The 17144-nt window shown below is 37.9% G+C and overlaps 1 protein-coding gene across 2 annotated transcripts in view; it reads left to right on the top strand.

Annotated features, from left to right (window-relative positions):
- Positions 1–17144, top strand: part of KCNQ1 (potassium voltage-gated channel subfamily Q member 1) — a 367210-nt gene that overhangs the window by 258936 nt on the left and 91130 nt on the right. For both annotated transcript variants that reach the window (XM_069857818.1, XM_069857817.1), the window contains 3 exons: positions 3477–3571; positions 4271–4317; positions 5100–5161. In XM_069857818.1, coding sequence (XP_069713919.1) covers positions 3477–3571; positions 4271–4317; positions 5100–5161 — 204 coding nt within the window. The remainder of the gene's footprint in view (positions 1–3476; positions 3572–4270; positions 4318–5099; positions 5162–17144) is intronic.

Here is a 17144-nt window from a genome sequence, read left to right as displayed (position 1 = left end):
TTATTCCATTAGCTGGATTCATGAGTCAATAACCTTTGTCTTCCAGTCAGGAAAGTTTCTAAATGTCTTAAGACTTACACACACGGATACAACTGTGATATCCATCACAGATGAAGAGACCAGGGATTTGATCTAATTTCCCATTGTAATTTTGAAAACTCTTTTTTCTCTTTCCATGTAACTGCTTCTTGTTGAGTAAATCAGTTTCTCTCTAAAATATGTTTCTAACTTTTGTTATCTTTTTCATATGGCAAATATTCTATAAATAACATAAACTAAAAATACAAATTGTAGTTCCACTGATGACATGCATAACTGTTGCCTGGTTTGTTACAACTTCACTGGAATATCTTGCATTTATGGTCTTATAATTCATCATCTTATGTAATTAATTTCTCATGGTATGAATCATTAATTGTGTGTATAAGCTTTTCTAATCTCTTTATTACTGGGCTGTACCGAACAATGTGGTTCATAGTGCCCTGTACTTCACAGGATATTCTACCTATTTTATTTGACTGTTATTTGGTTACATTTCCCAGAATATTCTTCTTCACTTATTCCCCTCTCCCTTTTGCCTCCCTGCACATGCAATTACTAGGGAGTAGAGACAGCCTGTGGTGTGCACTTAATATACAATGTTGGCTTTTGTGCCTTTTGCAAACTTTCATATGTGATGGGGGGAATTTTAACTCATATAAGAAGATTTTTGCCATGATATGGACATACCTACTCTTTCTACTGTCAGAGGCCTGCATCAGAGTATGTGGATAGCAGGAGAAAGCTCTGCATTTTTATTCTTACTTAACAGCTTTTCTGAACCTGGAGTTTTCAAGCTGATCTTGCAGATGGCTCTCTTGCTTATTTATTAAAAATAATCCAAGAACTCTTTTTTTATATTATCATGTTTACAGTACTAGTCCATGAAAAGACTTATGGGCTTATGCCATAGTTGAATCATATATCTTTCTTTGTGGATGTTATTTGTGATTTATGTTATTTGTGATTTGTGTGTAAGTAGTTAGAGATCTTGGGAATTCTTCTCTGTGCTCTTTGGTTGTATTCAAGCAAATGTCGTTCCTGTTTAGCCTTCCACTAGAGAGTATCTCTCATTCACCCAAGGTTTCAGTTGGCTTTGAAGAATCTGGCAGACTGAAATATAGCATTTGATGAAGTGATATTATTAAAGTAATGATGATTAAAGTAGTGATTCCTAAAATATGGGAGCTACCTCCCAGGCAGATGCAGGGGACTGCATGAAGACACCACAATCTGGTTTTATATTGTATCATGCTTTCCTTTGGCTTAAAATGAACATATTTGCAGCATGGAATTGAGGAAAGCCTGCAGCATGTGATATAAGCAGTGCAGTGACATCTCCTTCTTTTGAAGTACAAATGACAAAATATTTCTGAGACCTCAAACAGGATACAAATTCTGTTTTGTTAGAAGCTACCATTATAAACTCTTAGAATCATAGAATCACTAGGTTGGAAAAGACCTCTTAGATCATCAAGTCCATCCATTCCTATCTGGCACTACAGCATGTCCATGAGTACCTCGTCTACCCATCTTTTAAACACCTCCAGGGATGGTGACTCAACCACCTCCCTGGGCAGCCTGTGCCAGTGCTCGATGACCCTTTCTGTGAAAATTTTTTTCCTGATGCACAGTCTGAACCTCCCATGGCGCAACTTGAGGCCATTTCCTCTTGTCCTATCACCTGTCACTTGGGAGAAGAGGCCAGCTCCCACCGCTCCACAACCTCCTTTTCGGTAATTGTAGAGAGCAATAAGGTCTCCCCTCAGCCTCCTCTTCTCCATGTTCTCAAAAAATGCAGGAAAGGAAAAGCTGTTACTGTTGTTACCAAGGTTTTTGCCAAACCTTGAAAATTATCTGTAGAGTATAGATAGCACAGTGAATGGGTCAGAAAAACAGCATCATGGAATAGTTTGGGTTGGAAGGGACCTTTAAAGGCCATCTAGTTCATACACCTTGCAGTGAACAGGGACATCTTAAACTAGAGCACATTGCCCAGGGCCCCGTCCAACCTGACCTTGAATATCTCCGGGGATGAAGAATCCACCACCTTTCTGGGCAAGCTGTTCCAGTGTTTCACCACAAATATTTCTTCCTTATATCTACTCTGTACCTACCTTCTTTTAGGTTAAAATCATTACTTCTTGTCCTATTACAACAAGCCCTGCTAAAAAGCTTTCTTGTAAGATTGCTAAATCTTTCTTGTAAGCACCCTTTAAGTATTGAAAGGTTTTAGTAGGATCTTCCCGAAGCCTTCTCTTCTCCAGGCTGAACAACTCCAACTCTCTTAGCTTTTTCTTAGAGGAGAGATGTTATATCCTCTGATTGTTCTTGTGGCCCTCCTCTGGACAGACTTCACCAAGTCCACGTCTTTCTTGTACTGAGGACTCCAGAGCTAGATGCAGTACACCAGGTGCGGTCTCACCAGAGCAGAGTAGAGGGGTAGAATCACTTTCCTTGACCTGGTGGCGTATCACTTATTGTTGCTGTATTGTTCGACTAATCTGATTAGTGTGTTTAAGAAAAAAAATTCTACCACATCCTAAGTTCAGGTATTACTGCTCTGTCTGATGTGTGAAGTTTACACCCAACTCTTCTCTCTCCTCTTCTCTGTTATGTTAGAGCTTCATTGCTACTTCTCTTATGTAGCTCTGGCACTGATTGGACTCTCGGTTCTAGATGTAGGATTAAGATATTTTGAATTTCTCACTGCACTTCTACAAGTTAATTCACCTACTTTCCATTTAATCTTGCTGTTTATGGGTTAAAATTATGTTCTTTAATGATACACAGAAGTGTTTTTATTACTACTAGTCAGATTAAGACTCCCATGCATGAAGAGCAAATTACAGACACAAGGCTTTCCTCCTGGTCATTCTTTGCACCAATATTTTCCCAGTATTTCCCAGTTCATTTGAAAGCTCAGCCAGTCATTCTGGGAGAGAAAATGAATCACGCACCCTCATCAAGGACTGTTTTAAACTTTCCATGGTAAGAGCTGAACTGAGAACCCCAGTCTCTTGCTGCTGACTGAGAATATGGGATTACAGCTGTGAAAGAATTCTTTGCTGTTTGGTGACTGAAGAGTATGAACCTTATTTCCAGAATAAATTAGAGTGACCACAAATTTCTGAGCAAAGTGCCAGATACACTTTTTTGACCCCAAGTTCTTTTTGGCGTCAAGTTCGGTGGATAATCTCTCGCAAGGCATGTAGGCCTGCAGTATTCAAAAGATGGATGAAATCAGAACTGTCTCAATTATTCCACAAAAAAAATGTATGATCATGGCAATTATCAAAATATCTCAAATATTTATACAGTGTTACAAGGGGTTAAAAGAACTTACTGTTTACTCTGGGGAAAAAAATCAGCTTTACCAAAGACCATTCCTACATCCTTGTTGCTTAAAGGCGTATTTTTTTGATTTTATTTCACAGCAAGCTAGAAAGCCCTATGACGTCCGAGATGTTATTGAGCAGTATTCTCAGGGTCACCTCAACCTCATGGTGCGAATCAAGGAGTTACAGAGGAGGTATGGCAATAAAGTGCAGCATGTATATTCCTAAATGCTAGCAGAGGGGTGTTCGTAAATAAGTCAGTGACTGGGGCTCGGGATCGAAACTGACAGGGTTACAAATGCCATATTGATTGGGCTGTGCAAAGTTACAGAATATAAACTGACATTCAAGTTAAGTTTTCTTTTCACACAGGAAGGAAATTGCAAAGAGCTTGAAAATCTGATGATCAGAACTTACGGTTTACGTTACACTTAGACATATTGCCTCAGTCCCTGCTAGCTTTGACTCTACACTGTAATCCCTATGTGTTAGGGGCTCTATTATACATACAGAGTGAAATACTGTCATCTGCTTTGGTGGAATTACACAAGAGCAAACTAAGAGATGACAGATAGATGCAACAAGTAAGCTGCAGAAGAACAAGGAAAAGAAGAAACAGTGCTGTTCACATGGAAAAGTGATGCACGTGGTAAAACTTTACAGTGGTTTAAGAAGCTAAAGACCAGTCTAAGTTTAATCCCATATTGTTGCTATTTTTTTTTTAATTTTAAGCTATTCTTAGCTCAAAGCAACTGCTTCACATACAGTACAAAGCAGAACTATTTGAACTTCACTTTGCTGGTTTGTGAAGAGGTCTCCCCGCTCCAGCTGGAGAAAGTGAAGATGCTGGTTTGGGCTGATAAAAACTAAAAATTATTCTTTATGTTTTATAGGCTAGATCAGTCCATAGGGAAGCCATCTCTTTTTATCTCTGTCTCAGGTAAGTTAATATCAAGAATGTGTCTAAAATTAATCTGATGAAGTTATAACTAATGGAAAATACTTGTTAAAATACTTTTTATTTTGTTGCCAAATTTTTAAACAGTGCCAACAAGTTGTGGTTTGAAGTTTAGGCATCCACAATAATCATCAACACCTTTAAAATAGGGTAGTTCTTATTTAGAATGTTAAAGCTCCTATTTTCATTGAAGTTTTTAAAATGTTCACTCTAATCTCCTTGAGGATCACCATATTTTCAATAAAATGGCATGCTGTGATTACAGAATTCCTATGAAGTCAGTGATATTCACATAGAGATTTGATAGCTTTTTAAATAGACAGGAAAGGAACGCTAAGTACCGAGTTTGTTTGCAACAAGTCTGACTAATGACAACTCAATATTATTTTCAAGCTCCTGTTTCTATATTTTATAAGGGGTAAAAAACACAATGTTACCAAATGCAGTGTTCAAGTTGGCTGTATTGTCTTTTGTATAGTGGCAGATTGTTTTTAAATGGCAATTAAAACTTTAACTAAATTGTGAACAGTTTTGTTCTTCCAGGTTGAAGCATAAAACTAAGGTTGAAAGTGCCTTAAAAGCCACAGTGTGGGCTAATGCTATAAAAAGAAATGAAAACCTGCTTTTAAGGAATAGAACTACCAGCCTGGCAAAGGTGTTCAGTTACACTGTGTTGGTGGGCCAGTTAAACACACCCTGTTGTGGCTTGCTGCTATTTTGTTATACTACCACATATTAATTTGAAAATGTTTCTTATTCCACAGAAAAAAGCAAAGATCGAGGGAATAACACAATTGGTGCCAGGCTGAACAGAGTAGAGGACAAGGTAAGCCTGTTAGACTGTCAGTGAGCAAGGATATGGTCTGTGATGAGGGCTTGTTTCATACAATGTGGGGAAAAATTAAGCTTAAAATAGAATTGAATGCCTGGCTTTTCCAGGTGATGGAACATAATTTTTGTTGCAGATTGCATTTTTTGTTCCTTCTTGTCATTTTAACAGAATAAGGAAAAAAACAGACTTTAATTGATTTCAGTCTTTTCTGGGACTCACTTGGGGTTTTGATTTTTAATTGTATATATTACACATGTATCAATGCTCTACTTCCTTCCTCCACACTAGATAAAAGGCTCTGATCCTTTAATACCTCGGTATATTATGGTGCCTAAGATTTCCCTTTGATCATTGCTCTGTTGTTTATATAACTCCACCTACAATTCCTTAGAGAGAGTGAGAGCAAACCTTGTTCTGTCCTGGTTTTCATTCCTCATGACAAATGGAGTTTATCCTTTCAAGTGAGGTGAAGCCAGATAAAAAGTCAGACTTGTTCTATAATCTGAAATTAGCAATTAAGTGCTTTGTGACCCTTTATTTCAATGCTGGCTATGCTTGAACAAATAAATGGCAGGTAGAAACTATGTTATAGTTAAAAAAAAATAGGTTTGCCTATATTGGTATTAAGGAAAGAAGGGGAGAGTTAAGAGAACTGGTATGAAGCCTTTACTGATCTTCCGTAGTGATTTGTTTAGGGAATGAAAGAATTTCTTTACCTTAACAATAATTTCACTCATGTATCTAAACCATTTATTTTATGTTAAGGTGTGAATTTTTTTCTCGAGAAAAAGTGCTTTCAGATTGTTTCTTCCTCAATTGGAAGAATGATAACCTCATGAAGGATTTGTTTTAAAGAAATATCCAACAAATATTCTGCAAACCAAAAGTGGTGTGAGCAACATGTCCCAAAGGATGCAAATTGAAATCTGTATTAAGTCACTTGTGTTGTATTCATTCTTTACACATTTCTCCTTAAATACTTAAGATAAATTTGAATGACAGTACTCAGAATTGTACTTGAAACTATTGGAAATAAATGGCATTTTAAAGGGAACAGGTTCCTTTTGGTATATAGGGTGACACATAGAAAGGGTGAAGGATAGAATGGTACAGTGCATTTTGCACAAGGAAGAATCACCATGCAGTTCTCCCTCAGATCTGTGGTTATTAAGTGTTCTTACATATGAAAGACCTTTCCGGAAAGTTTGGATTATATTTATTTATTTTCTCTCTCTAATGTCAACTAAAAGCATGGAGAACTAAAAAATGTCTTGTGGCAAAGAGCAATGACTTTTCATTTTGGACAAATAATTCTCAAGTGACGGCTAAAATAGCTTCTCAGTACTGTTTGTAAAATCTCCAGCAAGTCTGGGAAAGGTTTGGTGTTGTACTGGCTCAGAGATAAGCTGTTTGGAGGTTATTAATTACTCTTTTTACATCCTTACAAATAAGTACACTGTGAATTTATAGAGACTGTTGTTTTTTGTCTTGTAATGGGACTGTAAAATGCTCCCTATTTAATTTTAGTATAACTAGGTTAAATTTTAGCCTGTTTTAAATAGCAGACCCTTCTTTCTTTGCAGTTGCATGAGGTCATCTGTGGTTTCAGAGTTGTGTGTTATCTGCCCTATACAGCTAGTCCTATCTGTAGGAATTTTATCTGAAAGTAGCTGGAAAGCTAAAAATAGAGAATTTCAGTTGGACTCAGCAAACAGTGGTATAAATAACAACACACTGGCAACACCAAAATTGCATTTTTGCTGCAAGCTAGTGGTCAAATCTAGATTTTTTTGTATTTTTCCTCTCAGAGACTAGCCTTCTCTGTCCCATAAGGAATATCTTACCTGCTATGCTTTCAACATACAATTAAATCCTTCCTGAGCTGATCACTATGTAAAGGATATCTATATCAGCAGGTTTTTAAGGTGACTCATTTGCTGCATTTGCTCATTTGAACAGTTATATGACATTTGTTTTGTGAATTAGTTTTGAATCTTGGACTTCTGAAGGAGAGACTTTCAGTGCTGCAGGCTAGCATTGGCATCTAACCACCTTTTGTGCATTTGAAAAATTTCTTTTAAGCCATTTTAAAACGAGCTGTAACCTTCTGAAATTATTTGGACATTCCTGATACAGCAAGAAATTACATGGTACTTTTCATGCCACAGGAGTAAGCTGAGTTCTACTACATCTTTCTCAATCATCACTGGCATGGTCCTTGCAGCAGAAGACTGGTGTATAGTTGTCAGAAAGTCTGTACAAAAAAAAAGAAAAAAACCCAAACTTTCATTTTTTTAAATTTTCTGGTGCTTCTGCCTATGGATGTCTGCTGGGAGCACAGGGTTTACTACTTGCACATCACAAAGCCAGAATTCAATTTTATTAATATACCTTTAGACTTTTATCGAGGTGGATTTTAATTTGAAAAATGTTTACAAATAAAGACAATTTTGTCTTCAAGAGTATTTAACTGTGTTTCTGGGATATCATGTTACTGTTGCAAAGCAGCTTTTGTATTGCGGCACAAGTAAATGTGGTCTAGAGGTATAAGTTTTGCTGGCAGTACACAGGGGATGTAACATGAAAGGAACATTGTAAAGATAAAATGCTTAGAGTCAAACAGCAGTGTATTGGCAGGAATTATGATATTTTATGACACAAATCTGAACTTCCAAGTATAGAAAAGAGCAAAAAGTTCTGGGTTTAGGCACATGTTCATTTAAGGTAGAGTCTGTTCATCTTGTGCATTGAGTGAAACTTCGACCTTGTAATATATACAGTTTGTGATAATGTAACTAAAGATTGTTTCCTAATGTGCAAGACCCAGGGGGCTGAATTAAACTTGCGGGAACCTTCCTGCAGATTCCTTGCTGCAGAACTTCGAAATTTTGGCAAGCAACCGAAAAGATGGTTTTGCATGTACGTATGTAACTAGAAACTGCACAACCTGATAGGCCTCTATGAAAAGAAATCACAATCCAACACGTAATCATGGCCTATTTTGACTTTGCCATTGTTCTCTGTTGCTTATAAAGCTGAGGGTAACAAATGCTATGTTCTTCTAAAGGTGTTCTGCCATGGCTGAGTGCAGACCACACCCCAATCTGTCGAGACTCCAGCCAGCTTTGGTCCAGAAGGCATGTAACTACAGCCATACAGTGCCCACTCTGAGCTTGTAAACCCCAGAGTAGCAACAATCCAAGTATGTGCACGTAGACACATTGATCTGGTCCCTCAGAGAATGTTGTTGAGCAGGATGTGACCAGCCTTCTCTCTTTTTATCCTGAAACATCTGTGAATGACTATTCAGCCTACCCTCAAGAAACCTAGCCACTGCTGGCTTGCTGCCAAAATCAAAATAAAAAACAATTTTTCCAGATAGGCACAGCTGTGTATGCACAGCACTGTTAATCCTCACGCAGAGAGCAATGCGTGCCAGTGGTTTAATTCTGGGTGTGCCCAGCAGCCTGATCGAGGAGCAAGCCCACAGTACACTCAAGAACTTCTGTGTGCTACATCTCCTCTTTTCTTTTCACTACTTTAATTCTAGCGTGGCTACAAATGACTATAATGCTAACTTTTTAAAATAAATGAATCTGTTCTTTTTCAACTTTTTGCTGACCATTAATTTAGATATAATAGACACAGCTTGCACTTGCCTGTTAATCAGCCAGGCTTGTTTCTTGGCTGCCCTAAGATAATTCAGTCTTAATTACAGGCACTGCATAAAATCATCTAGAATTTACAGTGAGAGCTAAAATTGGCAGTCCCTGGACTCTCAACAGTTTGTGGTGCCTCTTGTGCCTACATATCAGACTCCCCCAGATGTCTGTAGATCCTGTCTGTGGACCTCCCAGAGCAGAATAACAAAATCCAGGTCTACAGAATAAATTTTAAAAACCTTCTGAGCAGTAGACATTATGTTCTATTTTCTGTTAAGTTGTTTTAAAAATAGCTCTTAACCTTATGCAATGATTTTGTCACTTTTAAAATTACTTTTTAGCAATAGGTATAGCAATCTAAAGCAACTTTCTGGGTATCTCTTCTAAATGCTCAGAACTATTCCTGTACCTGATAGGAAGTATAATATTAATATCAGTATTGCCAAAGTTGCAGCTAACATAATGGTCTTTTTCAGTTATGTGGAGCACTAGAAGTAATGCTGTCTACTGCTAAATTTTAAGTTGTAGAGACCTAAATGGAGATTTCAGTTTATTCAGAAGTATGTAGCAGTGAGACATGTGACACCTTTTAATGTGAGTCCAACAGTTCTGCAAGACAATATTCATTCCAAATATACGCATATTTTGCATGCTTACAGCTGAGAATTTGAACCCTCATATTCTGACTGGTGGCAACCCGAAGAGCAACATGCAGAAATTCAAACATGCAGTGTAGCACTGAGCAGAGAATCATTTCACTTTATCAGATTGCGCCACTTATTAAATCAATTAGAAACAAATCTATTTGTGCTGAATTGAATTGCCTGCTCGAAATCTGAACTGATCTTGGAAACCAAAACTAGAAGGACACTCTATTTTTTGCTCAGTTCTTTTGAGTTCCAGTTACGGTGATTTGGTTTTCTGTATTCCCTCTACAGTGCCTTTGCTTGATTGTTAAATGTTCAATCCCTGTGTTCAGTAAAACTGTAAGGATATTACAGCAAGCTGAATGGTGCTCTTGACACACTTAGGGGATGGGATGCCATCAGGCAGGACCTGGACAAGCTTGAGAAGTGGGCCCATGGGAAATTTATGACGTTCAATATGGTCAAGTGCAAAGTCTTGCACCTAGGTCAGAGCAACCCCTGGTATCTATACAGGCTGGGGAATGAAGTGATAGAGAGCAGCCCTGTGGAGAAGAAATTCACTGGATGAAAAATTGGACATGAGCTGGCAGTGTGCACTCGCAGCCCAGAAGGCCAAGGGTATCTTGAGCTGCACCAAAAGAGGTGTGGCTGGCAGGTCAAGGGAGGTGATTCTGCCTCTCTGCTCCTCTCTGGTGAGACCCCACCTGGAGTATTGCATCCAGCTCTGGAGCCCTCAGCACAGGAAAGACATGGACCTGTTGGAGCTGGTCCATAGGAGGGCCACGAAAATGCTCAGAGGGATGGAACACCTCCCCTATGAAGAAAGGATGAGAGAGTTGGTGTTGTTCATTCTGGAGGAGAGAAGGGTTAAAAGAGACCTTATTGCAGCCTTTCAGTACTTAAATGGGCCCTGTAAGAAAGAAACTTTTTTAGCAGAGCCTGGTGAAATAGGACAATGACTTTAACCTAAAAGAAGGTAAATTCAGACTAGATATAAGGAAGAAATATTTTACAATGAAGGTGGTGAAACACTCGAAGAGGTTTCCCAGAGAGGTGGTAGGTGCCCTGAAAACATTCAGTCAGGTTGGATGGGGCTCTGAGCAACCTGCTGTAGTTGAAGATGTCCCTCTTCATTGCAGGAGGTGTGGAGTAGATGGCCCTTAGAGATCCCTTCCAATCCTAACCATTCTATGATTCTATGATATGATATGATATATATTTAATACATTTTTTTTTACTCTACATGTTGAGTATGGAAGTTTTAAAGAGAAGTGCAAGAGCTTTATTTTATATGGTTTTCAAAAAGTGTTGGAGATCTGTATGTTACAACATTTAAAAGTGACATGCCATTTTCTTCTAGCTAAATAATTTTCTATAATTGTTTCACTAGAGCATTTACTCTATCTATATGTGCATTAGAAACTAGTTAGGCTGGAACCCTGTTAAACATAGTCCAGCTGGACAGAATGATCATTGATAAGTCTAGGTCCAGCTTTTTATTTTACTCTTTCTTTCTTGCTTTTACTTTCTAATCAACTAAAACTTCCCAATTGCAAAAGTTTTCATATCTAACCTAATTCTCTTGTTGATTTTGTCAAAAATATATGAACTTGAGACATACATTGAAGAGGAATTTTACTGTAATGTTAAGAAATTTGCTATTTTATTGTATCACAAGGTAAACTGTAATCATGCCATTTCTAATAATGACCTCCCAGCCTATCTAACTCAGAAAAGCTTAGGACATGCTCCAGAGCCCATTAAAGGTGATGGGAGTCTTTCCTTCGACCTGGCAGGCTGTGAGGCAGACCTTTTAATCAAAACATAAAGTAGCCTCTATGAGCCAAAATTTCAGCCTTCCTTCATCAGAGTAGACAAAAGCATTAAGGTTTATGAAAGTTGCATGCCTTCGAGAGGCATTTTTCTTTTAGCTGTTGTGATAGAGTTTTGCTCAGTCACATGGACAGCATTTCTGGTGTAAATGGAAGTATAGATCCGTACATATGTGTCTCGTGGATGCTCTGTATTTACAGTCCTAAAAGCATGCATTATGTACCTTAACATTTTACTTAGAAAAGTACTATCTCGTCTACCTCTTCCTGGGTTCACAAATACTAGGCTTCATGTTGGCAGTTTGTTCACCTAAAAGAATTCTTCATGTGTGGTCAGTCTTCCAGGTTTGTGTAAAATATCCTGTCTAACATAGGATCAAACCTTGGTGGGTTTTTCGATCCTTTTTTAATGGCATTCTGTAGCTTGTGGGTATAGTTACTCTGCTTCCTGGTGTAATATAGCAATTAGTGCAGTCTTAAAAGGCAAACTTGGATGATAGTGGTCTTCTTACACATCAGTATGTAATGGATAGGAACATTTTGGCTTTATTTTTAATTGAATAATCATGCTGAAGAGTTGGTGGTAGAGGAGTGACAGATAACCATCTTCTGACTTTCTGGTTAGTGCTGGAAACTATGGTTAGAGCCATGAGTCACCAGTTGGAAGATGTAGCTTCTGAGAGTGTCTGGCATGGAAATACTCAGCACTTTGCAGGCTGAACATATGTGATACAGTTCAAGTACTGATTATTGACAGTTTCTGCAAAAGGTTTGTTAGCATTTGCCTTCCTGATAGCTGGAAAAAGAATGAAAATCTGTGGGTTTGGATGGTAATTTTAACAGCTATTTAAAGTCAATAAAAATAAAAAGAAGCGCCACCAAGTAGTTACTCATCTTGTATATATATTTTATGCAATAATGAAGAAGTAACAACTTGGAGGATGTGGAGGACCATTAAAGCATATGGAAGATTAAGTATCGCTATTAATTTAATCCTCAGTCTTTTTCCAGATGCTGAAGTACAAGCAGACGGAAACAATTTTGGTGCTGAATTTTTTGATGGAGGACATCCATTTTCTATAAATTGGACAACAACTAAGCACATCCTTCATCAATCTAGGCAGCCCTAAAATTATGATAATATTTCAGTGGGTAAACAAAGAAAAACTGCAGATTTCCAGTTTCAATATCCTATGCTTTCCATCTTCCCAGCTACAGTGAAATAAAATTATCAGATATACATGTTAAAAATGAAAACAAAAAATAATTACTTGTAGGATTATTGCTGCCAGAAGCTTTAGTTGCCAGAGTAGAAACAGAGAGAAAGGTTAGAAAAGGTCACTTGAGGATTATTAAATAACATGTCTGTGTGTAAGCTCCAGTTTAGCAAGTACTTTAAACAGTAGTCAGAATTGATAAAGAAAGGGAAGGTGTGATTTTATTTTTTTAAGACTCTAGTACAGGCCTTGCACCAGAAACAAGATAATTGGGGGAGATAAACTTCAGTATTGTTTGATATAGCCCTTTTTATGCTAGGTTGTTATATACAGCTGCTTACCACTAGACTTGGTCAGCCCTAGAGCCCCACAAAGTTGAACATTGCTGTACAGCATCTTAGGCCTGATCTGTTTACAAACAACATGCAAGCAGACCCCTATGCCTGCCTAGAGACCATTCATGTGAGAATCTGAAGCACCGAGGGTCTTTGGAATAGCCTTCACTTGCATCCATTTGTTAAACATAATTTTATCTGTTTAAAGATCATTAGATCCTACTGCAGCACAAATGAAAAATAATCCAGTTTGGGGTTAATTTTTAAATTGGTTAATAAACATAGTGATAAGTACTGTCTATAACCCGTGGCAGATTATCTAGGTGCAGTAGTTAAGTGTAGTTATAGGCCTGCCCTACAGAGCAGTGTTACAAGATATTGTGATGGTCTGTGTCAGTTTCTGAAATGTCAGCTCCTGGACCACAGGAAATGTGATTATATGAACGCCCTTTGCCCCCTGCAAACCCAGAATCTAAGTGTAAGTAGCCACAGACGGTGAAGATATTGCTGCGTAGTGGCTGACAGCTCCTTAGCTTATTTGCAGGAACTGAGCATGTGCTCTCTCTCAAATACTGTAAAATAAAGTAAAGCAAGACAAAATATTAACTGTTTTCTTGAGAATAGTGACTGAAGGTAGTTCAAGCTTGCATATGTATGCCGTGCTGGTGTTGAAAAGCAATGACTAATTAAGCTCTGGTCATTCAGTCACGTACAGTCCTTTGTGATACTCCTTTACATATTTTATTAAAAGTAAACCAGCAAAACTTAAATACTTCTAAAGAAAAGTATTTAAATGAGTTTAATGAGTTTAAATGAGTTTAAATGAATTGCTATGGATTTGTGCCCAGATTTCTGATGCTTCTGGAAGCAGACAGTGGTTGGGAAGCATGGCGCTGGAGGCAGAGTGTAAACATTCACAAGTACAAAGGGGGTTGGGATTTTTTTTTTTGTTTGGTTGGGTTTTGATTTTTTTTTTAATCTTGCTGATTTCTTCCCTGTTTGGGATCTGATTGATTACTTTTGAGTTCTTAACACTGTTAACAGTTGCATGCTTATGATCTGTATACTTGTTTACTTGCTTATTAAGAGCAGAAATTCTAGAGTTGTTTTAGGTAACATGCAATATATTCCATAAAATCTAGAAATTGGAGGGGTGGGGGAATGGAGGAATTAAATAATGCATTACCGGTTGATAATCTTTTAAACACTCTTCAGATTAGTTGCTAGTTTGGGGATCAGGTGCTTGTGTTTATATTTGAGTAGGTATGCAAGCGGATGTAAGGTCAGCAAATTGAGATGACTCAATCTTTTATTAAACCACATAAAGCCTGTTTTGTCTGGCATTCAAAGATAAACCCAAGCAGGATTTGAAACCTAGCCACCATCATTCTTGTGCATTGACTGTTTCCATTTGATGTGGAATGGAAGTGCATGGGGAATAAGCTGAGAGAGAGAATGTGGAACAGTTTTACGGACTAAGTACTCTGTTGAGTGGATCAGAGAAAAGAGATTTGAGTGAACAACACGCATGCACAGCGTGCTACACGGAAGATTTCTATTTGTCTTTTGTGTATGTTAAAAGAAATGACCATAAGATCACCTCTGCCCTTTATGTTGTGTGTATGTATTGCAGATGAGTGATCAAAACCCATTTCAATATAAATGGCACATTTGGGGTTTGGTACACCGGGATTGACCTTTACTGAAGTTAGATGCATCAAAGCTGAGATTGTTCCTTGTCTATGATCTGTTTTTAGAGTGATCTCAGTGCAATTAAAATATTTTATTTTCATTTGCAGTGGAGTATCAGGGAGGAAAAGTTTGTAGAGTTGAAATGACTCTATTCAGGCTGCAGTCTTTTCAGGTTGGAATCATTCAGCTTTTGGAAAAGATTCAGAGTAAAAAAAGGTATACTCCCTTTCTTACACAAAGTCCCTACCTTCTGTCCCCGTCTGCTCCACTTGCCCCTCTGTTAAATAAAAATTGCAGAACAGTAATGATCTAGTGCTGCTTAGATTGCAGGGAGAGAAATAGGAGAAGGAGCCTTTGCTGTCTGACTGCTGCTTAGAGCTATGGGAGTCAGAGGGAAGAAGAAAATTAGGCAGTCAATAAAACATAGAATATGAACACTCTAGAGCTCAGGAAAACTAGATGGCAAAGATAGTTTCCTCAAATCCTCCTCTGTTCTGGCATCCTACACAATGGGGTTGTGACAAAACCACAATTCATTTTTCAATAAGAAAATAGATTTGCATTACTTCTATAAAAATCCAGAACAAATATGATTACGATGATTTTTTTATACATTTTAAGTATCCCACTGTTTCAGCAATTAGCACAGGGCTGTGAATCTGTGTCATAGGTTCTCTTTCTATCCCAAAGTAACTTATGATACACTAGGTAGCTCTGGCAATCAGCCAGCAGTCCAACCTGACAAAGTGTGATTGTCCTTGTATGCCATGGGTGTGGTAGTCTGTTGAGCTGCCTTCCTTTAGGATAGACCTTAGCTTTGGTAGCTTCGTGATGTTAATCATAGCACAAGAGCTCCTCCTGTGACAAATTAAACAAACAAACCAGAGAAAGGAAGGGGGAAAAAAACCATGCTTTGCCTTTTTTACCACTAATGTGCAGAAAGTGACTTGCCCAAGATATTAAAGTGGCATCTGTGGCACAGCCAGAAGTTTAACTTAAGCCATATCTGAGACTTAGCCACAAATCAGCATTACATTTTGTTATTGTGTTTAAAAGCCCCTCTAGTTTTGAATAGTTATATTGGCCAGTGCAGTGTTCAACATAATCATAGCCTATTAATACTAAAACCATCCAGTGCTTGAGAACAGCATACATAAACATATAAACCACACCAAACTAGCCAGTATAAATGTGCTGGCCCTATTTTAGACACCATACTTTAAATTTCTAAAAATTAATCTACTAACATCATTTTGTAGCCTGGGAGCTTAGGGATGGAGAGTACTGAACATACTTACATGATACAGAAACTGTCCTAGGTATAGGTAGTTATGCCTGTACTATTTAAAGCTAAACAAATAATACTAAATGCTATATTTTCACAGTCAAGCAAAGAGAAATATTCAAGTTCAAATATTCATATAAGTTTCTATTTTAAAAGTCTTGGATCCAACATTGCTTGCCGTTGACCTTTCTGTGACATCTGTTAATCTTGGGTTTATTTCAATTTCTTTCCCTCTCTTTTCTAAACAGATGACTCCACTTAAATCAACACTTGATTTCCATTGGACAGATAGAAGGTGATTCACTTAGTAACATATGCATCTTTATCTAGTTAAGTCCTAATAGCCCTAATATATCAACAAAGCCACTGTGATTAACAGCACTAAAGGTTTTGTCAGGCACTTCACCTAATAAATACTGCCTTTTCCCCAGACAGAGAAGAAGAGAAAATAAATATATTGTATCCAAAATGAAAATGTGTACAGCCTTATAAATGTTCTAAAATTATCCCTATAAAAATATGCATGTTGACAATAGAAGTTACATCTACATATATGCCTGTGTTTGTACATGTCTACCAATCCAAGCATGGGTTGGCTCTTTGCCCTGCCTGGGCTGTCCCTTTTCTGTATTGGTGATTCATGGTGGAGCCACCATTTATGTGTGATTTTCCTCCTGTTCACTTGAGCTTTGAGCAGATTTTTTGATGGTTCTTTGTCTCTGGTTGTCATAGATTATCTGTAGTTGGATATATGAGCATTGGTTGCGCCACTCTCGTTAATGCAGGCAACAAAGACATCTGACTTGGCTTGATTTTTATGTATAATAATCCTGCCAAATGAGGCAGTCAAAACAAACAAAAAAAAACCCCAAAAGCAAGAGTAAAATATATTCAAAGTGTCAGCTTGAATGGAGATAGGGTCCTTGCTTCGTTGTAGCTGAAGTTTTCTATAAACCTTCCAGCTGTGCCACCAGTGTCTGTGATTTTATGCTGTGGTCATCGGGGAACTGAAGGAAACTTTTATTCTGCTACTACCAAGTTTCTAGAGACTTCCAGCCAGAGGAATTTTATAGGAGGACACCTTAGAAAAGAAATGAGCAAGCACAATTTTTGCTACTTCTCAAAAAGATGCTAGCTGAACTATAATCATGGATCTTATTCCTGTGTTTGCTCCATGTTACATAAGGGAGTTTTGGCCAAGCTTTGAGGTCAAATAGACAGTCCCACAGAGATGTTGCTGTAAAGTCTCAGCAGGATTTTGGTAGCAGAAGTGACTGGGGAGGAACACAGTGCCTTTTCACTGATGC

Source organism: Phaenicophaeus curvirostris, chromosome 5 (assembly GCF_032191515.1).
Source record: "Phaenicophaeus curvirostris isolate KB17595 chromosome 5, BPBGC_Pcur_1.0, whole genome shotgun sequence".
Classification (NCBI taxonomy): Eukaryota; Metazoa; Chordata; class Aves; order Cuculiformes; family Cuculidae; genus Phaenicophaeus; species Phaenicophaeus curvirostris.
The sequence above is the reverse complement of the archived record's forward strand: the minus strand, read 5'-3'. Positions and strand labels throughout refer to the sequence as shown.